At 38.3% G+C, this 23592-nt stretch overlaps 2 protein-coding genes across 2 annotated transcripts; both read left to right on the top strand.

Annotated features, from left to right (window-relative positions):
- Positions 1-6168: 6168 nt before the first annotated feature.
- LOC140140156 (caprin-2-like) lies at positions 6169-6564 on the top strand. Its single transcript, XM_072162018.1, has one exon. It carries the CDS (start codon positions 6169-6171, stop codon positions 6562-6564), a length of 396 nt encoding a protein of 131 aa, XP_072018119.1.
- An 8116-nt stretch (positions 6565-14680) lies between these two features.
- On the top strand, positions 14681-21979 carry LOC140140147 (uncharacterized). Its single transcript, XM_072162007.1, has 4 exons — positions 14681-15283; positions 15456-16567; positions 16687-17331; positions 21961-21979. The coding sequence occupies exons 1-4, from the start codon at positions 14681-14683 to the stop codon at positions 21977-21979; spliced, it is 2379 nt and encodes a 792-aa protein (XP_072018108.1).
- Positions 21980-23592: the final 1613 nt, after the last annotated feature.

The raw sequence follows: 23592 nt of genomic DNA, 5'->3' as shown, positions 1-23592 counted from the left end.
CTTGACCTTTGACCTCGCTTGACCTCAATTTTATTTCGGGCATATATTCCCTTCGTATCAAGGATTCCACCCACCAAATTTGAGCCCGATCGAACAAAGTTTGAAATTTGACCCCTCCGTAATGACCTTTGACTTTGGTTGACCTCGATTTTATTTCGGGCATGTAATCCCCTCATATCAAGGATTCCACCCACCAAGTTTGAGCCCGATCGGACAAAGTTTGAAATTTGACCCCTCCGTAATGACCTTTGACCTCGCTTGACCTCAATTTTATTTCGGGCATATATTCCCCTCGTATCATGGATTCCACCCACCAAATTTGAGCCCGATCGGACAAAGTTTGAAATTTGACCCCTCCGTAATGACCTTTGACCTTGGTTGACCTCGATTTTATTTCGGGCATGTAATCCCCTCGTATCAAGGATTCCACCCACCAAGTTTGAGCCCGATCGGACAAAGTTTGAAATTTGACCCCTCCGTAATGACCTTTGACCTTGGTTGACATCGATTTTATTTCGGGCATGTAATCCCCTCGTATCAAGGATTCCACCCACCAAGTTTGAGCCCGATCGGACAAAGTTTGAAATTTGACCCTCCGTAATGACCTTTGACCTCGCTTGACCTCAATTTTATTTCGGGCATATATTCCCCTCGTATCAAGGATTCCACCCACCAAATTTGAGCCAGATCGGACAAAGTTTTAAATTTGACCTCTCCGTAATGACCTTTGACCTCGCTTGACCTCAATTTTATTTCGGGCATATATTCCCCTCGTATCAAGGATTCCACCCACCAAATTTGAGGCCGATCGGACAAAGTTTGAAATTTGACCCCTCCGTAATGACCTTTGACCTCGCTTGACCTCAATTTTATTTCGGGCATATATTCCCCTCGTATCAAGGATTCCACCCACCAAATTTGAGCCCGATCGGACAAAGTTTGAAATTTGACCCCTCCGTAATGACCTTTGACCTTGCTTGACCTCAATTTTATTTCTGGCATATATTCCCCTCGTATCAAGGATTCCACCCACCAAATTTGAGCCCGATCGGACAAAGTTTGAAATTTGACCCCTCCGTAATGACCTTTGACCTTGGTTGACATCGATTTTATTTCGGGCATGTAATCCCCTCGTATCAAGGATTCCACCCACCAAGTTTGAGCCCGATCGGACAAAGTTTGAAATTTGACCCCTCCGTAATGACCTTTGACCTCGCTTGACCTCAATTTTATTTCGGGCATATATTCCCCTCGTATCAAGGATTCCACCCACCAAATTTGAGCCAGATCGGACAAAGTTTTAAATTTGACCTCTCCGTAATGACCTTTGACCTCGCTTGACCTCAATTTTATTTCGGGCATATATTCCCTCGTATCAAGGATTCCACCCACCAAATTTGAGCCCGATCGGACAAAGTTTGAAATTTGACCCCTCCGTAATGACCTTTGACCTCGCTTGACCTCAATTTTATTTCGGGCATATATTCCCCTCGTATCAAGGATTCCACCCACCAAATTTGAGCCCGATCGGACAAAGTTAGTGACGTATTATGTTGCTTAAGCTTTCCAGGAAGCTTTCCCTTTAAAGGGAATTTTATCAAACACCCCAAACAGAAAGAATTTCTTGCCAATTTATCACCACGCATGCTCAGTGCAATTAGTAAATCAACCTCTATGCAGAAAACAAAATATCGTTTTGTCTAAAAACACTATTTTCTCTGAAAATAGTGACATTTTATATTTTTTATATTACACACTATCATCGCTTGAATATTTGTTTTGATGAAAGTATCATAAATATTCAAATGAAGGTAAATATAATTTACTATATTCAGGCTTTCCCCATGTCCCCACGTTCGATTCAGAAGTAAACACTAATACCTCGTATGGTTGGCTAAACAGATCATAACGTTCATTAATACGTGTATTCGAAATTTCGAATACGCGCAATGGAACAGACCAATCAGCGTTGAGTTTCGAGAACGTGGGAGGGAAATTTTAAAGCCCGTGTATTTAAATGGAGGCACGTAAACAACCTCGTTCACTGCAGATAAAAATTCTGAGATAATTTTAATCCTCACCGTGCTACATCACGCCGCTTTTGTAAGAAATGACGGGAATGAACAGAACATGCTAAAAGATCAGAGAATAAAGTCGGCTTCCTTTATTACAAAATGCTTTTTCAAAAATTCCCTTGGGGGAATTAAAATGCATTTATTCCGTGTTGAAATATTTTCTGATGTAGCAAAAAATAGATAGGATACACTCCACTCTTATATAGTACCAACTTTATTCTATGTGGAATACATTTTTTCCGTTATGGAATAAAAACATTTTAAACTGCGGATAGTGTATGTAACAAATGAATTAGCAATATCTGTATCTCAGTGTCTCCACACTGAATCCTAAAGTATTAGGCTAGGCTACATATAATATGACTTATTCTTTGAAAGTAGAGAATATTAGAACAGTGACCGTATGCTGCCCCTAAAGCGGCCGATACCGAACAAGACATACACAGCCTTGACCTGCGGTTGTCTATTAATTCTGAGGGATTTGCATGCTGGTCAGGTACAAGACAAATATACAGAGTGACCTTCAACTCAGTTCTCCGTGTTTGGTCAGACCTACCGTATAGGCGTAGGCTGCATGGGGTGTATCCTGCATAAGTTAGTGTTCATGTTCAAACCTGAAACTAGGCCTACCTCAGGTTCAAACACATGTTTCACACTTAAGTGTACGCTGCATGACTGTATGTTTCTGTTTTCAGGGATGATTATGTCTAATAAATGATGAGGGTCAGTAATTTGGTAGTATGCACACATCGTGCGGTGTTTATTTATGCAAAATAAAAGTTATGCAAAACATCATACTTTGTAAGTATGTAGAAATGAATGCTATATCGGGTCCGTTTCAAAATAATCTTCATTCATATTCTTCTCCCGCTTCTTATAGTTTATTCTTATAATAATTATAAGCCTTTTGATTATTAAGTTTGTTATTAGTGCACGAGGACAAGTGCCAATTGCGTTGATATCACATGCGGGCAGTCTCACGAGGTCGAAATTGTAACCCACGTTCTCGAATCTAAACGCTGATTGGTTTATTCCATTACGCGTATTCGAAATTTCGAATACACGTATTAGTACACGTTATGACCTGCTTAGCCAACCATAACCTCGCGCCTACCGGCGCGAGGAATAATAAAAAAATAATAATAATAATAATAATAATAATAATAATAATAATAATAATAATAATAATAATAATAATAATAATAATAAAAATAATAATAATAATAATAACTAGACTTAGCTGTGGTCTAAGACCACGAACACAGCCGTGTTGTGACCCTTAATGACCTTTGACCCCAAAATATATGAAAACCCCATAGACATTGGCTAATGTCAATGTATGTGTGCACGTGGCATCACTTTGCCATGTTATTTGTAGCAGAAGGGGCATTTTGAAGGTTTTTCGTCTCAGACCGGAAGTGACCCCTTAATGACATTTGACCCCAAATAAAAAAATACCACATATGAAATGGGTAACCACAATTCATGTGTGAACATACCGTTACTGTCCTATGTTTTTCTTAGCAAATAAAAATTTTTGAAGGTTTTTCGTTTTATACCGGAAGTGACCCCTTAATGACCTTTGACCCCAAATCTGTGTACACCCCATAGACACTGGGTAATAACAATGCATGTGTGCAAGTGGCGTCACTGTCCTACAGAATCTGTGGAAGAAGATGCATTTTAAAGGTATTTCGTTTTATACCGGAAGTGACCCTTAATGAGATTTGACCCCAAATAAAAAATACCACATATACATTGGGTGACTGCAGATCACGTGTGAACATACCGTTACTGTCCCATGTTTTACTTAGCTTATAAATTTTTTTTTTAATATTTCGTTTTTTACCGGAAGTGACCCCTTAATGACCTTTGACCCCAAATCTGTGTACACCCCATAGACACTGGGTAATAACAATACATGTGTGCAAGTGGCGTCTCTGTCCCACATAATTTGTGGAAGAAGATGCATTTTAAAAGTATTTCTTTTTATACCGGAAGTGACCCCTTAATGAGCTTTGACCCCAAGTAAAAAAAATACCACATATACATTGGGTGACTGCAGATCATATGTGAACATACCGTTACTGTGCTATGTTTTACTTAGCTAATACAAATTTTGAAGGTTTTTCGTTTTATACCGGAAGTGACCCTTAATGACCTTTGACCCCAAATCTGTGTACACCACATAGACACTGGGTAATAACAATGCATGTGTGCAAGCGGGGTCGCTGTCCTACGGAAGTTGTGGGAGAAGATGCATTTTAGTTGAAATCACGTTTTTGACCCCTGTGACCCCTGCGTGACCTTTGACCCCACGAGTTTCATGTGACAAGTAGGGGCACGGTCAATGATCATTGTGACCAAGTTAGGTCAAAATTGATGTAAGCATGTGAGTGCTAGAGCCAATGTAAAGGTTGACAGAAGAAGAAGAAACTAGACTTAGCTGTGGTCTAAGACCACGAACACAGCCGTGCTGTGACCCCTTATTGACCTTTGACCCCAAAATATATGAAAGTCCCATAGACATTGGCTAGTGTCAATGTACATTTGCATGTGGCATCACTATGCCATGTTACTTGTGGCAGTAGGGGCATTTTGAAGGTTTTTCGTCTCAGACCGGAAGTGACCCCTTGATGACCTTTGACCCAAAATAAAAAAATACCACATATACACTGGGTAACCACAATTCATATATGAACATACCGTTACTGACCTTTGTTTTTCTTAGCTAATAAAATTTTTTTGAAGGTGTTTCGTTTTATACCGGAAGTGACCCCTTAATGTCCTTTGACCCCAAATCTGTGTACACCCCATATACACTGGGTAACACCAATGCATGTGTGCAAGTGGTATCACTGTCCTACGTAATTTGTGGAAGAAGATGCATTTTATAAGTATTTCGTTTTATACCGGAAGTGACCCCTTAATGACCTTTGACCCCAAATTAAAAAATACCACATACACACTGGGTAACCACAATTTATGAGTGCATATACCGTTACTGTCCTACGTTTTTCTTAGCTAATACAAATTTTTAGAAGATATTTCGTTTTATACCGGAAGTGACCCCTTAATGACCTTTGACCCCAAATCTGTGTACACCCCATATACACTGGGTAACACCAATGCATGTGTGCAAGTCGTATCACTGTCCTACGTAATTTGTGGAAGAAGATGCATTTTATAAGTATTTCGTTTTATACCGGAAGTGACCCCTTAATGACCTTTGACCCCAAATTAAAAAATACCACATATACACTGGGCAACCAGAATTTATGTGTGCATATACCGTTACTGTCCTACGTTTTTCTTAGCTAATAAAAATTTTTAAAAATATTTCGTTTTATACCGGAAGTGACCCCTTAATGACCTTTGACCCCAAATCTGTGTACACCCTATAGACACTAGGTAATTACAATACATGTGTGCAAGTGGCGTCACTGTCCTACGTAATTTGTGGGAGAAGATGCATTTTAAAGGTTATTTCGTTTTATACCGGAAGTGACCCCTTAATGACCTTTGACCCATAAAAAAAAAAAAATCACATATACACTAGGTAACTGCAACTCAGATGTGAACATACCGTTACTGCCCTATAGTTTGTTTAGCTAATAAAAATTTTTGAAGGTATTTCGTTTTATACCGGAAGTGACCCCTTAATGACCTTTGACCCCAAATCTGTGTACACCACATAGACACTGGGTAATATCAATGCATGTGTGCTAGTGGCGTTGCTGTCCTACGTAAGTTGTGGGAGAAGATGCATTTTTAGTTGAAATCACGTTTTTGACCCCTATGACCTCTGCGTGACCTTTGACCCCATGAGCTTCATGTAACTTGTAGGGGCACGGTGAATGATCATTGTGACTAAGTTAGGTCAAAATCAATGTAAGCATGTGAGTGCTAGAGCAATGTAAAAATTGACAGAAGAAGAAGAAGAAGAAGAAGAAAGAACCTGTAAGAAAAAAGACACAGCCGTGACTAACGTCACGGCTGTGTAAGAACCTGTAAGAACGTCACGGCTGTGTAATAATAATAATGTTATAATCAGTCCTTTGATTTATTACAGCAGCACCAGCGTACTGAAAACATGGCATTTTCGGCTGCAAGAAAAACCACCTTCAAACCACCCTCATTTGGTGTCGCTTTGCCTTTTGAAGTAGTATTCACCAATGTTGGAGATGGATTTGACGCCCAATTAGGACGATACACCTGTCCGTCTACAGGCATCTATCTGTTTACCTACACTATTATGACTGTGGTAAAAGGGGATCCTGCCGAGGCGACCATTAAACTAATGAAGAATGAAACTTACATCAATAGCGTGTATCAGGGTGGCAATCAGGAAGATCGTGACACATGCAGTAATACAGCTGTGTTGGAGCTTGTTGCAGGCGACAAAGTATGGTTGAGATGCGGAGGAACAGAAATTTTTAGTAGTCCCGATAATAATTATACCACATTTTCTGGTGTCAGAATCAGTTAAACATTCCCATGGGTGAAGTTGCATTGCAGGCCTGCCTATATTGAGAATGTAATCAAGTACCGGTAGTAGTAATGTGAAAAAAATCATAACTTTTACAAATACAATGTGTAACATGTTGATTCAATAGCTGCTATGTAAATATAGCACCAGTTAAAGCCATATTGCAGGCGGTGTGCGACATGAATTTACAAAATTGCACAAAATACATGCTGTACGAAGGAGCGGTTTTGCTGAGGAGGACGCCCTCAATATTTTTCAAAATTCTGTTTTTACACGATTGTAACGTACTTCAGCAAACTAAATGCGTGCTTCAATAAACTAACCCTGAATAAAGATAGCCCTGAAAAAGACTTTAGGTGGTGTAGTTTTGTAAAAATCCGAGATTTTGTATAAGACAATTGAACAAGGTGTTTAATTATTATGTACACTCATAGAAATGACTTGTTCGCCTTGTTGGCGCAATTCAAAAGGAGTAAGTTTGGACAACTAAAAAATAGTGTAAAAGTTGCCAAAACAAAATTCATTTTAGTTATCCGAACTTAAAAAATGCTGAAAAAGCTCAAAAGTTACGTCAACTAATCAACTTTGTTGGCATTACTTAATAAGTTGATGTAAGTCGTTGCGTCAACTTTATAAGTAATGCCAACTTCTGAATTCAAGTTCAGGGCACTTAGAAAATAAACAAGGTTCAAAGAACCAATTAGTTGCGTTATTGTAACTCAACATGTAAGTTGGTGTAACTCGTTCATATTAAGTTACTGGTACTTACGAGATTTTCGGTGTTGAGCTACAATTGTTTTACTTATTGTTTTGAGTTATTCCAATTTGGTACTTTGTTACTTAATTCACGTAATTGGATCATTTTCTGCACAATTAGCAGTATTCAAATATTTATTTTTGTAATCAGTGCAAAATTTTGTATACTATAGCACACCTCTAGAAAATTATGCTAACCTGGTTTCATTTTCTGAGTTGTAACAACTCAATAAAGTAAGTGCAAATGAGTGCGACCAACATAATGATATCGAGCATGATGCAGTCATGTCTACAGTAGAATTCACCGCGACCTTTGCAGGACTTAAACCCCATTAAAAGCTATTAAACCAAGATAATACTCATTGAAAACAGCTCAACTGATTAAATCAGATCTTCTCTGGTTGTGCACATGTGTCTGTTTTATATGTGCGGTATCGCAATGAGCTAGTATTTATAGCTTCAGTTGGGTAACCGATTATAAAGGAAACGCAAGGAAACAATGGTATGTGGACATTTGTTCACGAAATGAGACAATGGTCTGCTTTTTGTTAACCAGCATTCTTGAAAATGAGCAACATAATGATTGTTGACTTAACACGGTTTGGAAATAATTTCTTCATATTTTTTGGTGTTATCTGTCGTTTACATATCCTTCCTAAAACACCAAAGTACGAATATTTCCAAACATCTAAATTAGCTAAAAATTTAGGACATGTTACAAAACTATATTTTCTAGAATTTTAGAAGAGTACTTTTAATATTGGCCGGTTATTTTTCACACAGCGACGTTAACTAGGCAATGTACTATTACCTGTACCACACACTACAACACCAAAGTACGCATATTTCCAAACATCTAAATTGGCTAGAAATTTAGGACATGTTACAAAACTATATTTTCTAGAATTTTAGAAGAGTACTTTTAATATTGGCCGGTTATTTTTCACACAGCGACGTTAACTAGGCAAATCCCCATACTTCTAACGTATGGGTCACGCGTCAATGGTAAGAGCACTGTGTATTGTGTATAGGAAAACGGACAGTAACTGCAGTATAGTCAGCGTTACTCGAAATTGTACGCGTTGGCATTACTCGGAAAGTTGACGCAACGACTTACATCAACTTACTGAGTAATGCCAACGAACAATTTCTATGAGTGTACGTACGTGCGGGACGCTTAATTTCTTTTCGCCACCAATGGGCCGCTGCAACCATATTGGGCACTTAACCCTTAAGGTTAGTGTCAGGTTAGGGCTAGCGTTTTGCGGCCCATAATGGTTGCAGAAATAAGTACGCGTGTGGGACAGTCATAATATTATCAAAAGAACCGACCCGAATCATGTTGACGGAGTGGTTCGCATTGACGACATAATGCACTGGTATTAAATAGCGATTGCCTCATCTGTTTGGCAAAAAATAAAAGAGGACATCTATAACAGTGAAAACTAACATTTTGTGAAAAAGAATAAGCAATTCTAATTCTTATGGAAATGTTACAATACGGCTCAATTGCAATTGCATTTTCAACTTAACACAATGTTTGTGGTGAAACTTAGCTTAGTCTCACTGTGTAGACCTACAGGCTGAGTCAAAAAGAAGTAAACTCATGTTTGAGGGGCTGTAACTCAAGATCTGAAAGGAATCTGCTAAAAATGAAAATACCACTGGAAAGAGCAAATTCTACACGTCTAAATAAAAGAAGGAATTGTTGCAATTGCTCACAGCAAACTCAAGTTATACTCATTTGAATACAACCACCCATTTTTGTAGCTGCACACGGTTTCACTTCCCAAGTAGTCTACCTATTATATTAATTGGTGAGGCGCGATATTCAATGCAAATAAAGTTTTGTGGCAGGTCTGGTTTCGATCAATAATATCTACATGTTAAAGGGCTATTTTCAATATGAATTTTACCTCATTGCACTACATTATAATAAAACGGGCCAAATGACAACATGGCACCACAATTTACCGCACGGCGACGAAGTATCATGAAACTAAGAGTCCCACTGAGTAGTTCAGCGTCCTTTTCGTCTCCAATTTCCTACAGCTAACCGGGTTTTATGTAAGGGAGCAGTATATAAGAATGTGAACAAGCTCAATGTGCATGGGACACTACGGAACAGATAGCCAGAAGCTTCAGGCAGACCACGAACTGCTAGATAACAAGTGAACATTGCTAGAGTTAGACATGCGTTACAGCAAGACCAAAGATCAGCTCAATCCTTTACCCAACATCCCGGCCCAACATTCCCCAATCAAGCCTCTGCCGGATCGTTCGTAAAGACTTGAATTGGTATCCCTACACACTATCGTACCGTCATGGACTTTGTTGAATATTAATTAAAAGCAAAAGTTGTCTTTTCAACAATAAATCCTGTTAGCACTTTCGTCGAAATTGAAATGGATGAAAATCAATCAGCCGTGTGCAGCTACAAAAATGGTTGGTTGTATTCAAATGAGTATAACTTTAGCTTGCTGTAAGCAATTGCAACAATTCTTTTATTTATTTAGACGTGCAGAATTTGCTCTTTCCAGTGGTGTTTTTATTTTTAGCAGATTCCTTGCAGCCCCTCAAACATGAGTTTACTTCTTTTTGACTCAGCCTGTATGTTAAGATATCTTAAATTATACTAATTAAGTAGTAGCAATTAACATGATATCATTATATCAAATGTATCGTAATAATAACCAATACATTAAAATTATCAGAATAATCGGTATTCCATCAGTTTTGATACAACTGAGTAGCAACCAACAGTGCTAAATCCCTTATCGTAATTTAAGCAGTTCAGTTTTGCTCTTGCCTGCAAGTCTAAATTAAGTGTCATTTACGTTAGTCTTACATTCTAAACTAATTTATTTTCCACTGCACTTACAATTGTCTTACTTAAACTTAAAACTAGTGCATAATAGAAGACTATTGTAGTCTTTTATTGTAGTCTACCTTGCGTTAGTCTTGCAGGGCAACAGCAAAACTGAACAGCTTGCACTTGCGATGTCATATTTCATTAAGTAAAGCATTATTGACCAACTTCGCAGGCTTTCATTTGCCCTTTCAACATACATCAAAATCTAAATTTTGCCAAAACTCTTACTTACAATAGGGTTGCATTCTGCCGACGATAAAATTTGTACTTTCGCTAAAGGACTTGGACAAAGAAATATGATTCAGGTTATATAATTAAAGACAGGAGGTAGAGATTAGTTAGAGATACACTTGGTAATGCATTAAGGGTATTATGGTGAAGGGTACGAGCGTATAATAGATAATATGGTGTAAGTGAAAAAGAATACTACTTTAGGCGACGAAAACAAACCCTGCTCTACGGTTCCGATCGATTTTATTTTTCAAAATATGTTTGCAAAATTTATTCAAGCTTTCCGTTTTTCACACAGCATCTTCCAATCGACCGATTCGTCCGCCAATAGAACACGATTTATTTTCGTCGCCTTAAGGGAAGGGGCATGAACGTTTGGACAGTATTTATTGTGGGACATTAGAGCACATCAGACATATCGAATTGCATTCTGAATACGAAGAATGTCCTTCTGATATCAAATAATTTTGATTTTTTGAAATTCGCAATGTAATACACATTTTATGGCAAATCATTAGCATTAAAAATTGATATTTTTGATATTTAACAGTACTCGAAGTAAACATTATAAATCTGATGATATATACTTAAAGTTCATGTAGGTGGGATGAATATCCGACGATCAATTAAAAATTTTGACCTTTCGTATTGAATATATGGATTTTTTCCCCAAAACACCAAAAAAAATAGGTCTTTTTGGGGAAAAAATATGAAAGGTCAAAATTTTCAATTGATCGTCGGCTTTTCCTCCCAGCTACATACACTTTAAGAATATATCATTAAATTTATAAAATTACTTCGAGGTTATATATCAAAAATGTGAAAAATATCAACTTTTAATAATTTGTCATTAAATTTGTATTATACCGTGAATTTCAAAAAATGAAAATTATTTGATATCAGAAAGACATTCTTCGTATTCAGAATGCAATTCAATATGTCTGATGTGCTCTCATGTCCCACAAAAATACTGTCGAAACGCCCAAACGCTCATTCCAGATCCTTTAAAACGAATTTAAATAATGCATCGTGCTAGATATTATATTTTAAAGAAAAAAGTGTTTACATTCTTTATAATGTTATGCATAGAAAAAGAGAAAAAAGGAGGGAAATTATATATCATCGGAAGAATGCAAGACTATCAAAGTGCATGTTCAGTTTTTTTTTACAGGAGAAGCAATAATGTTTTACAAAATGAAAATTATTTGGATCAGTAATCATTTAATTTGAGTAGCAATGAAGCCCGTAGAACAGGGTTTGTTATTCGTCGCCTAAAACGAATTTAAATAATACACGGTGTTAGTAAGACATATTAAAAAAATTGTTGTATTCGTTTTAATATTATACATGTTGAAAAAGAGAAAAAAGAGAGAAATCATATCGTCGTAAGAATGCAAGACAATCATAGTGTAAGCGCAGTTGTCATCTTTTTACAGGAGAAGCAAGTTTGTGTTTTACAAAATGAAAACTATTTGGATCAGTAATCAATTTATTTAAGTAGCAGTGAAAAGCGCTAAATCTCTTATCGTAAGTGCAGTTTAAGCAGTTTAGTTTTGCTCTTGTCTGCAAGTCTAACATAAGTAGCACTTACAATAGTCTTACTAAAGTATTTTCCACTGCACATACGATTGTCTTTCACTGAAACTTAAAACGAGTACAGAATGTAAGACTATTGTTAAGTGCCACTTACCGTGCGTTAGTCTTGCAGGGCAACAGCAAAACTGAACTGCTTAAACTGCACTTGTGATGTCATATGTTCATTAAGTAAAGTATAATTAATCAACTTCACAACTGAGAAGTGAGAAACTTTTGCAATTTGGTGGACCATTTTGGAACTCATATTGTGTAAAAGGTTTGTTTGAAAAAGCCGTAAATTGGCCCAATTGAAGCCACTCGTGGACCAGTTTTCACTATGTATAAATCATTGCTTAAAACTCTGCCCCCCCTTCGCCTGATACGCTACTGACACAATATCATCCGTACAGATACATTTGGTAATGTATTAATATTATTGTAGTGAATTAAGGTATAATAAATAATATATAGTGCAAATGCAATCTCTTTTGATTTGGGAGTTAGCAGAGTGACAGCTTCTTGTACGTCTTCCTTATCACCGTCACTTTATACTTTGCTGAAATCAAAATTACTGTCTGTAAGTTTACTACTTAAATAAATATAATTTCGTTGGAGCGAAGAACTTGTAGTTTTCGTCTTATTTAATTGCATGCCTTATTGTGAATTGGAAAATATTTATTTTTATTTTAAAGAAATCATGAAAGAAAAGTGTTATTGTATCCTTGGACTTAAAGGAAGGTGACCCGATATATTTGGAAAATTGAATTCTTAAAAACCTACTTATAACATAAAATCTCGTCCGTTTCAAGCATTTCAGCAAAAAGAACACTTCAATGTTTCTTTGTAAATGTGACTAATTACTGTTTTTATGTGTTTATGTTTTTATGTGTGTGCATTTATACAGCGTGATACTGGTAGTCTACAGAGCGTTTATCATGTTTATTAATGATAATCATAATGATCATGTAATATATTGATATCAAATGAAAGAACACATTTTTCTCATTAACATATTGAAATTAGGAGTTCCAAAACGGTGGGTTTCCGAAGATACCATCAAAAAACTGTCGAATTAGTTTTAAACGTGGTACTATCCCAGCAAACACAAAACGTTGTCGACATCATTCGCAAAAGGTTATAAAATGTTGTCAGAAAACGTTTAAATGTCGGGTTATATAAAGCGTATATTAAGGGTATAAAACGTTTTCATAACATTGAAAAACATTTTTTGATAATCTACTGCTCAGCAAACACAAAATGTTTTACAGAAAACGTTTAAATGTCGGGTTATATAAAGGGTATAAAAACGTTTTAATAACATTCCAAAAACATTTTTTGAAAACCTGATACAAAACATTCTAAACAGAATGTTATTTTTGGGTTGAAAAAATATTTTGCGAAAAATGTTTGCCCAAAATATTTGCAATAACGTTTTAAATACGTTTTTATGACCTTTCGACATTTAAATGTTATTAAAACGTTTTGAAGAAAACATTTTAAGAACATTTCTGTGTTTGCTGGGGGCAATTATTTTAACATAATGTTATTTAAGTGTTGACAAAATATTTGGCAAAAAATGTTTGCAAAAATAGTTTACAATAACATTTTTGAAAACATTTTAGAAATATTGTTGTAGTGTGTTTTCATACAAAACGTTTTAAAACGTTTTCATGACCTTTATATAACCCGACATTTTAATGTTATTAAAACGTTTTTACCTAAACCAAAAGCCAAAATATAACTTATTTAAACGTTTTAAAAACGTTTTTGTGTTTGTTGTATACACAGTGGAGACTAATTCGACAGTTTTGATGATTTCTTCGGAGATATAACGATTTGGAACGCCTTATTTCAGTATGTTAATGAGAAAAATATGAGCTTTCACCTGATACCAAAATTTGACATTTTAATAGGGTAACAGGGGGATGAGGGCATGAGGCTATCAATCGGGTCACCCACTTTTAACAGGTTTTGTGAGTTTTGTTGGTGGTGGGTGACAAGATTGTCACAGGTTTAAGTGATGCGTCTAGTGCACATAGTTGTAGTTGTAGATGTAGTTGTAGCCGCTGTTTCCCTATCCTTCATACCTACCCTTCCTATTCTCCTATCATTCTCCTAGCTTCACTTCTAGACTGCTTGCTTGAAACACTCCTATGCTGCTGAGCAACCCAACTTGCCGCTGGCTAACAGAAAGGTGAAAAGAGAAGCAGTGTGCGTAAGTCTTCTCCTGCCAGTACACAGCCTCTCCTTATTCAAGACTCCTACATAACCTCCCCGTTGGTCACTACCGGTAACTGGATATCTTGCGATTCCAGGCAGATATGTAGGGGATCTCGGAGCAGCAAGCGGCCCTAGAGGTGCAGTATGCATGACCCACCGGCGTGTGGATACGCTCTGGTGCTCACCAACGCTTGCCCCAGCTATGGGCAAATAGTTAAGATAGATCACTATCTTAGGCGGAGTAGAGATTCAGGCTCAAAACGGCAAAAGAGTGCCTGAGATGAGTTCAACCAGCAGCCAGTGATCAAAATCAGGGAGTCCTGAGACCTGAGCTATATACTTGGAGCTATGGTTGGAGACATTAGCGACAAGAGCAAAGGGCGGATGAAGAATTCAGTGCACTGCACATTCTCAACGGCCACTGGACAACTGTTGATAGGAGCAATTGAAAGACTTTAAATGATGGCTACAACTAAACGCACTAGGGTTAAAGCCCCTACCTTAAATCCAAGTTCTGAATCTGTATTAGCTACTAATATTAATGATGTGAGCACCTTAAAGCCTCACGGACGGGTGTGCACGGAGAGGGGAGGAACAAGGAAAGAAAACCTACCAAGATGTAAGCAATCAATGTTTGTATCCACCTTGAATACAAGAACACTAAGAAGTATTTACTTTCAAGAGGAAATATGTGGCTTGGCTAAGCGTTACAACCAAGACATCATTGGATTACAGGAACACAAAATAGTCCACCCTGATGAACCAATCAGACATCATGACCTCTTTGATGGATATCAACTAGTATCATCATCAGCATGGAGAAATAGAGCAGGCATAGCGGTTGGAGGTGTTGGAATTCTAATGAGTGCCAAGGCAAAGAAGACCCTTCTCTCCTGTATATGCATAACACCAAGGATAATATGTGCTACCTTTGGAGGAAGTCCCAAAACCACCATCATTGTCACATATTGCCCAACTAATGTGTCTGATGAGAAAGAGTCAGAAGAACACTATATGCTACTGGACAAGTCCATCAAACAAGTTCCAGCTCACAACTTCCTTATGGTAATGGGCGACTTCAATGCAAGAGTTGGCAAAGAGCACTACAAATTCCCCTTGGAGAAATGGAGAATTGCTGCACAAACTGACAATAGAGAATGAACTGGAAATAGCAAATGTGAACTTCTGTAAGAAAAAATCCAGGTTATGGACATGCACATTACCATCTGGTTTTAAGGCACAATTTGACTACATCCTTGTACGCAGGAAGTGGAGGAATAGCTTTCTCAATTGTTGCACCTACAACTCCTTTGCAAGCATCGGATCAGATCACCGTGTTGTTACAGCAAAAGTACGTCTCAGCTTAAGATCGAATGGCAAGACACCACCACGGAAGATCAGGTACAACTCGAAGGTTTTGGCACAAGACACGCAACTACAAGACCTGTATGCTGTTAAAGTGTGGAATAGATTCAGTGCTCTGCAACATGAAAGTGAAGGTGATGAAGATGCTACATCCACATATCAATGCTTCATACAGGCAAACAGGGAGGTTACAGAAGAACTGATACCAAAGGCCCCCAAACGCCATAAGGGGACAATCTGGACTGATTCCGGAACAGAGAGTGCCCGGAATGAAGTGCACAAAGCATATGTGAAGGATATCCACGAATGCACCAGTGTATCAAGATCAGAACTACAAGCAAGGAAGAACCACCTAAAAGAGACATATGACAAAATTGATCAAGAAATCCTGAAACAAAAGATCAGCCAGGTAGAGAAAGCAGATCAAAATTGCCAGCACAAAGCTGCATGGGATCTGATAAATGAGATCAGTGGAAGGAGAACTGCCAAAAAAGGTCAGATCAAAGGGGACACAGAGAGTGAGAGACTGCATTCTTGGTTTTCCCATTTCCAGCAGCTACTTGGGAATCCACCAGTCATCACCAATGAGGATGAGCCGATAGAGCAGGTGCATCGGGAATTTGACATGCGAACAGATGCTTTCGATCAGGAAGAGTACGAGGCAGCAAAGAAGGTCATCAATGAGGGAAAAAGTGCAGGTGATGATGAAATCACACCAGAAGTTCTAAAGAGATGCAACCTTGATGACATCATACTCTATTTCTGTAATGAGGCATTAATGAATGGTAGGAAACCTGAGCAGTGGTCAATACTCAATCTCATCCCAATTCCAAAAAGCGGTGATCTCAGAGAGGGAAGGAATTACAGAGGCATCTGTTTATCATCCATAGTGGCAAAGACCTACAACAGACTACTACTCAACAGAATTCGTCCCTTCCTGGATCCTGTACTACGAATGAACCAACATGGCTTCCGCCCTGGAAGGTCAACAGTGTCACAAATACTGGCCTTGAGAAGAATTATTGAAGAGATAAACAACAACAATCTGCAAGCGGCACTGGTCTTCATCGATTTTAAAAGGCATTTGACACCATCCATCGAAGGAAAATGCTAGACATCCTAAGAGCATATGGAGTACCAGAGAAACTTGTGGCGGCTATTGGAAGCACCTATGAGAACACGGTTGCCCATGTTACCACACCAGATGGAATCACCGACGACTTCATAATTCAGGCTGGAGTACTGCAGGGGGGCACACTTGCACCATTTCTATTTGTAACAGTCCTCGACTACGCTCTCAGGAAAGCACTACATGGGAATGAAGATCGTCTAGGGCTCACGCTAAAAACAAGGAAAAGTCGGAGGATAGGCCCGCAAACAATTGCAGACCTCGACTTCGCTGACGACATAGCACTATTGGCCGACAATCTCAGGGATGCCGAAGAGCTACTCCATCTTGTTGAGACTGCAGCACTAACAATCGGTCTCAGCATGAACGCCAAGAAAACCAAGGCAATGGTTTGTAATATGGCTGCATCCCCAATCCGAACACTGGATGGAAGCGAGCTTGAAGTAGTAGACGATTTCAAATACCTTGGGGCTTGGATTGGCAGCAGTGAAAAGGATTTTAACATTAGGAAAGCCCAGGCATGGAGGGCCTGCAACAGCATGAACAAGATATGGAAGAGCAGCCTGCCTAGAAATCTTAAAACCAAGCTTTTCACCACCACAGTCGAATCAGTTCTGATGTATGGTGCAGAAACCTGGACAATTACATCAAAGTTTAAGAAGGCGCTTGATGGTTGTTACACAAGACTACTGAGAAAAGCACTTAATGTTGCCTGGCAGTCGCACACCACCAATAAGGAGCTGTACGGCAATCTCTCCCCAATCTCCGAAAGGCTGAAAACAAAAAGGCTGAGATTTGCTGGACACTGTGCCAGGAGTGAAACAGAGGCAGCTTCCAGAGTTTTGCTGTGGCAGCCTACGCATGGTAAAAGATCAAGGGTCAACCACGGAAGGACTACATCAAGCAACTAATCGAGGATACTGGACTAGAGAAACAAGACATTAGGAACTGCATGCAGAACAGAGTTGTGTGGAGAGCCATCAGCGGAGTCCGACTAGACAAGTCGACATAAGCAAGTAAGTAAGCAAGTGAGTACAGAAATATATTTATCAAATTAAATCGAAAGCAATTCAGAATCTATTAAATTTCATCAAATTTGGAGATGAACGTTACGCAGCAATAGCTACCAATTGTTGTGGTTTTAGATAGGCACTAGTATAAAACCCCATTTTCGCTGATCATGAAATATATAGTAGCTAATAGTCTCAGCCAACATACTTAAAACGATCGGGTCAAAATATCAACCCTTCTACAGGGTCAGTTTTCCTTACTTACTCAGCAACCGTTTGGTCTAAAATGGACATACATGTATCTCGAAATGCCGAGTGGTGACAAATAAAAGAGAGAAAAATAGAGAATATACTAAAAAATATACCACAGACCCGGGTCCGGTATTCATATGGGTCCTTTTCATATCTCGAAATGCCAAGAAGGTATGACTTCCGAGTGGTGTCAAATGAAAGAGAAAAAAGTAAAGAATATAATAAAAAGATTCCACACCGGGGGTGACACTCAATATAAGACCCGGGTCCAATATTCATATGGGTCCTTTTCATATCTCGAAATGCCAAGAAGGTATGACTTCCGAGTGGTGTCAAATGAAAGAGAAAACAAATATAATATATAAATATTGTGAGAGTACGGTGGCCGAGCGGAACGGGCTCCGACTCATAATCGGAAGGTTGCGGGTTCGATCCCCGGCGACGCCATCGTGTTGTGCTCTATCTCGATTACTCCTCTCCATCCAGGTGTATAAATGAGTACCGGCATTCTTAAATGCTGGGAAGGTAACGGCTGTGGAGGAGGTGTAGCGATCCCCCATAGCAACATTACATGGAGGAGTCTGGCCCAATCGCCAATGAAAGAGAGATGGGCACTCCGATCATTGTTTATACAGGATCGTCTCCTTTACCTTTACCTTACTTAAAAATAATTCCTCACCGGGGGTGACACTCCTCATCGGGTCAATAGTCATATGGGTTCTTTACATATCTCGAAATGCCAAGAATGTACGACTCCCGAGTGGTGTCAAATGAAATAAAAAGTGAAGAATATAAAACAAATATTTCCTCACCCGGGGGTGACACTCATTATAAGACCCGGGTCTAATATTCATATAGGTCCTTTTCATGTCTCCAAATGCCAAGAATATAATAAAAATAATTTCCTCACCGAGGGTGACACTCCTCATGGGGTCAATATTCATATTATGGGTCCTTTTCATATCTCGAAATGACAAGAAGGTATGACCCCCCGAGTGAAAGAGAAAAAAGTAAAGAATATAATAAAAATATTTCCTCATCCAGGGTGACACTCGTCATAAGACCTGGGTCAATATTCATATTTTGGGTCCTTTTCATATCTCAAAATGCCAAAAGGTATGACCCCCTGAGTGGTGTCAAAAGAAAGAGAAAAAGTAAAGAATACAGAAAAAAATCCACACCCGGGGGTGACGCTCATTATAAAACCCGGGTGTGGAATATTCATATGGGTCCTTTTCATATCTCAATATGCCAAGAAGGTGTCAAATGAAAGAGAAAAAAAAATATTAATAATAATTTCCTCACTGGGGGCGACACTCATCGGGTCAATATTCATGTCAATATTCTTATCATGGGTCCTTTTCATATTTCGAAATGCCAATAATGTATGACCCCGGAGTGGAGTCAATTGAAAGAGAAAAAAGTAAAGAATATAATACAAATACTTCCCCCACCTGGGGTCGACACTCATTATAAGACCCGGGTCAATATTCACATTTTGGAATTGGAATTGTTTTTAACACAAGTTGAGCAACTTTGAAATTTGACCTTGTGTAAAGTTCGATGACTTTTTCCCGCCAAATCCGGTTCAATTGCTATCATGCATTTTTGTGTATAGCCCATGATGTCAACTATCTCTGGTAGCAGTGCAGCTTTGCCCGCCCCGTACTGGTACCAAACAACCCATCTGAGGGGATCAGGCTCACACGCTAAATAGACATATCTCGAAATCTCAAGGTGTGCCCCCCGAGTGGTGTCAAATGAAAGAGAGAGAAAAAAAAAGAATATAGTTTAAACTTATCTCCGCCCGGGGGTGACACGCATCATATATTGGGTCGTTAATCAAAATGCCAAAAGAGTATGACCCTCCGAGTGGTGTCATATGAAAGAAAAAACATAGCTGATCCCTATGTCTTCGGCAGTATCTTGTGTGGTATACCACTGGTACCCGGGTGGTGAAATTATTTTTATTAGAGTCTTGGGAGGGAGGGGGTCATACCTTCTTGGCATTCCAAGATATGAAAAGGACCCACAATATAAATATTGACCCAGGTTTTATGAGGAGTGTCACCCCCTTTTTTCTCTTGCAGTTGACGCCACTCGAAGGGGTTATAGATTGTACCTTCTTGGGATTTCGAATAATAAGAGATATTATATCGTCGGCAGAGTGCTACACTATCGTAAGTGACATTTTTGGCCAAAATGAGATTTTGACGAATTATGGAAGGCCATATAAAAACACACATTTTAAACCAGGTTTTAAGTTTCAAAACTGCTTAATTATTTTTTAATTAATAAAATAAAATATCGTAAGTGCAATGCAATTTTAATAAATGCATGCAAGACTATCGTATGTGCCACTTACGATAGTCTTGCACGCTAATTTTGTTTTTCATTTGCTGCAAGACCATCGTATGTGCCACATACGCTACTTTATTGGGCCTAAACAACAAAATCACGGAATGCTACACCATCGTAAGTGCAAAACAGTCTCTAACACATCACTGGCTGTAACGCTGACGGCTGTATGCGTTGTCACCAAGCTGGCTAAGTTCATAGCTCCCATGACTGGTAATAGAGACGACAAATCCGGTGTTTCTATTCTTAGATTCAGTAATAAATCTTGAGAAATAACATTAGGGCAAAAGGTGTCTTGCTATTGTAAATATTATGTGCCGAAATAAATTAACAGTTGTTAATTAACATAAAATGGCATATATTGGAAATTTGAGACGATATTACGCATATCTAATTTAGCACTTAATGCTACACTATCGTATGTGGCACATACGATAGTGTTGCACTCTACATTCAATTCTAATTTGAGTGCAACACTATCGTATGTGGCACATACGATAGTGTTGCACTCCACACTAATTACTATTTGAGTGCAACACTATCGTATGTGGCACTTACGACATCTAAATCAGTAAATAATTCATCGATTTATTAACTTTAACACTATTTATATAGTTTATATTATTAAAATTAAATTGCTTTGCATTCCCATGTAATTTTATGGCTACATGGAAACAAACGGCTACGCAAAACACAAAAATGCTCCTCCTGTAAAATTGTCCAAAATGCACTTACGATAGTGTAGCACTCTGCCGACGATATGAGATAAGGGATGCCAAAAATACCATACAGAGATAATGTATGAGGTAGGGAATGCCAATTGGGTATCATACAGTGATAATGTATGAGGTAGGGGATGCCAATTGGGTATCATACAGAGATAATGTATGAGGTAGGGGATGCCAATTGGGTATCATACAGTAATAATGTATGAGGTAGGGGATGTCAATTGGGTATCATACAGAGATAATGTATGAGGTATGGGATGTCAATTGGGTATCATACATAGATAATGTATGAGGTAGGGGATGCCAATTGGGTATTATACATAGATAATGTATGAGGTAGGGGATGCCAATTGGGTATCATACAGAGATAATGTATGAGGTATGGGATGTCAATTGAGTATCATACATAGATAATGTATGAGGTAGGGGATGTCAATTGGGTATCATACAGAGATAATGTATGAGGTATGGGATGCCAATTGGGTATCATACAGAGATAATGTATGAGGTAGAAAATGTCAATTGGGTATCATACGGAGATAATGTATGAGATATGGGATGCCAATTGGGTATCATTGCTTCAGTGATTAAAGCAATAGAATACATTACGCTTAGAGAGATATTATTATTAGAAATGTTAAAGCATACCCACGTTCCTATACTCTGATCCCTGATGCCATTAATAATGATAATAATTTTAAATATCAAAACATGTACATTAAAATTAACGTATTTCACCTCTGGCCCGAAGGACGTTAGAACGTTTGCTTGCGGAACTTCGAGACTGAAAAAAAAATGCAGCTGGAATCCTATTTGAAACTTGGCCCTACTTGAAGACAAGTTTTCTCTAATCGTCTAATGTTTTTGAACAATTATTAAAAATTTTGTATTATATTACAGATATCGTGTTCAAATCTAGATTGTCTCACAGTCTCGGATCCATCTGGTTATTTATTTGTTACTTCAGTACCCATAGTCCATAGAAATTTTGATATTGTGCCCTCTTTACGATGTAATAAGCCATGCGACGAGATTCACAATAGTATGATTTTTTATGAGGGCGAAAATCCAGATTGTAAGCTATATCCTACAGCACGAGCAGGGAGTATCCTACTGCTCTAAATTAAAATGGAACCCCCGAAGCTCTGCTAAAATAAGATTATTAATATTATTATTACAATTATTTTAATCCTAAATTTAGAAGTGTTGATTCAGTGTTTTAAATAAAATACATCTCGTTGCTTGCGCTTAAACATGAAATAATTATTAAAAATGTTAAAGGCCCATTCAGGGATTTGTTCATTCGGACGATCGTAAAATTCATCAAAATTCAGATTTTGGTATCTTTGTCATTGTCATAGATGTGCTAACATAGCCTGCTGTGGTTCAGCCGAAAGCTGTATATTTGAGACAAACTTGCTACATGTATTTAAACGGGCTTCAATTTCATCAATACTGCTGTTCTCCTGTTTTTTTGCCAAATTTGTCATTTCAAAAATACCAATTGACAATTCTATGACTTATCCTTCACTTTAAGTAATTAATAAACAATTTTAATTGTTAACACTTGCACTGGGATCACTAATGGACCTTTAACCCTAGAACTACTGAGCCATATTTTGCAACACGGACTACGAAGGGGTGTGGGGGTTGTTGCACCCCCTAATTATCAATTATAAACGTCATATACCGTTATATTTGGTACTAATATATAGCTATGACCCAGTGGCGTAACTAAGGTTGGTAGCGCCCGGGGGCAAGAAACAAAATTGGCGTCCCTACCCCCCAACCCCAGAGCTAAGGATACATAATGGGGCGCCTCCAATTCTTGAAACAAATGCGCGCGGAGCGCTCGCAATTTTGGACAAATAAGGCCTACCACTAATTAATTTTGGTTACTAGAAGTTGAATACTGGTCTTAAAATGTTCTTTCAATTGATTTTGTGCTTTCATCGCTTGGAGGGGGGCAGAATCGATATTGAATTGGTCAATTTGGCGCCCCCTAAGTGTGTCGTTTGATCTTACGCCACTGCTATGACCAGTAGCGTAGCTAGGGCTTGTGGCGCACAGGGCTAAGGATACATAATGACGCCCCCCGATCCTTGAAACAATTGCGCGCGGAGCGTGCGAAAATTTGCACAAATAGGCCTAACACTAATTAATTTTAGTTATAATGAAGTTGAATATCGGTCTTAATTTGATCTTTCAAATGATTTTGTGCCGAAATGCGCGAGAAGCGCGCGAAAAATTTGATGCTGAATCGGCGCCCCCTAAAGGTGGCGCCCTGGGCACGTGCCCCAACCTGCCCCCCCCCCTCGCTACGGCACTGGCTATGTCGTCATAATGTGATGGAAAGAAAATTTACGCGTATTTGATACAAGTATAATTGGTTAGGTTTTGTTGAAACTAGTTTCTTATCATATCCGTAAATCTGACTTATTGATCAAATGATTTATTTTTGTGATTTATTTTCCTCCATTACTTTGCTTTTGTTGCTTGAGACATCTGGTTTTTTTTGTGTGTGAAATTCAT

This window comes from Amphiura filiformis, chromosome 2, assembly GCF_039555335.1.
Source record: "Amphiura filiformis chromosome 2, Afil_fr2py, whole genome shotgun sequence".
In the NCBI taxonomy this organism is placed as follows: domain Eukaryota; kingdom Metazoa; phylum Echinodermata; class Ophiuroidea; order Amphilepidida; family Amphiuridae; genus Amphiura; species Amphiura filiformis.
This window is presented reverse-complemented; position numbering and strand designations above follow the sequence as displayed.

Bases quoted from the DNA above. Each gene is read 5' to 3' on its own strand.
- LOC140140156 (XM_072162018.1), top strand. From the start codon at position 6,169: ATGGCATTTTCGGCTGCAAGAAAAACCACCTTCAAACCACCCTCATTT.
- LOC140140147 (XM_072162007.1), top strand. From the start codon at position 14,681: ATGGCTACAACTAAACGCACTAGGGTTAAAGCCCCTACCTTAAATCCA. The intron at 15,284-15,455 runs GTAATGGGCGAC...TCTGGTTTTAAG, and splicing joins CAGCTCACAACTTCCTTATG to GCACAATTTGACTACATCCT. The intron at 16,568-16,686 runs GTCAACAGTGTC...CATCCATCGAAG, and splicing joins CATGGCTTCCGCCCTGGAAG to GAAAATGCTAGACATCCTAA.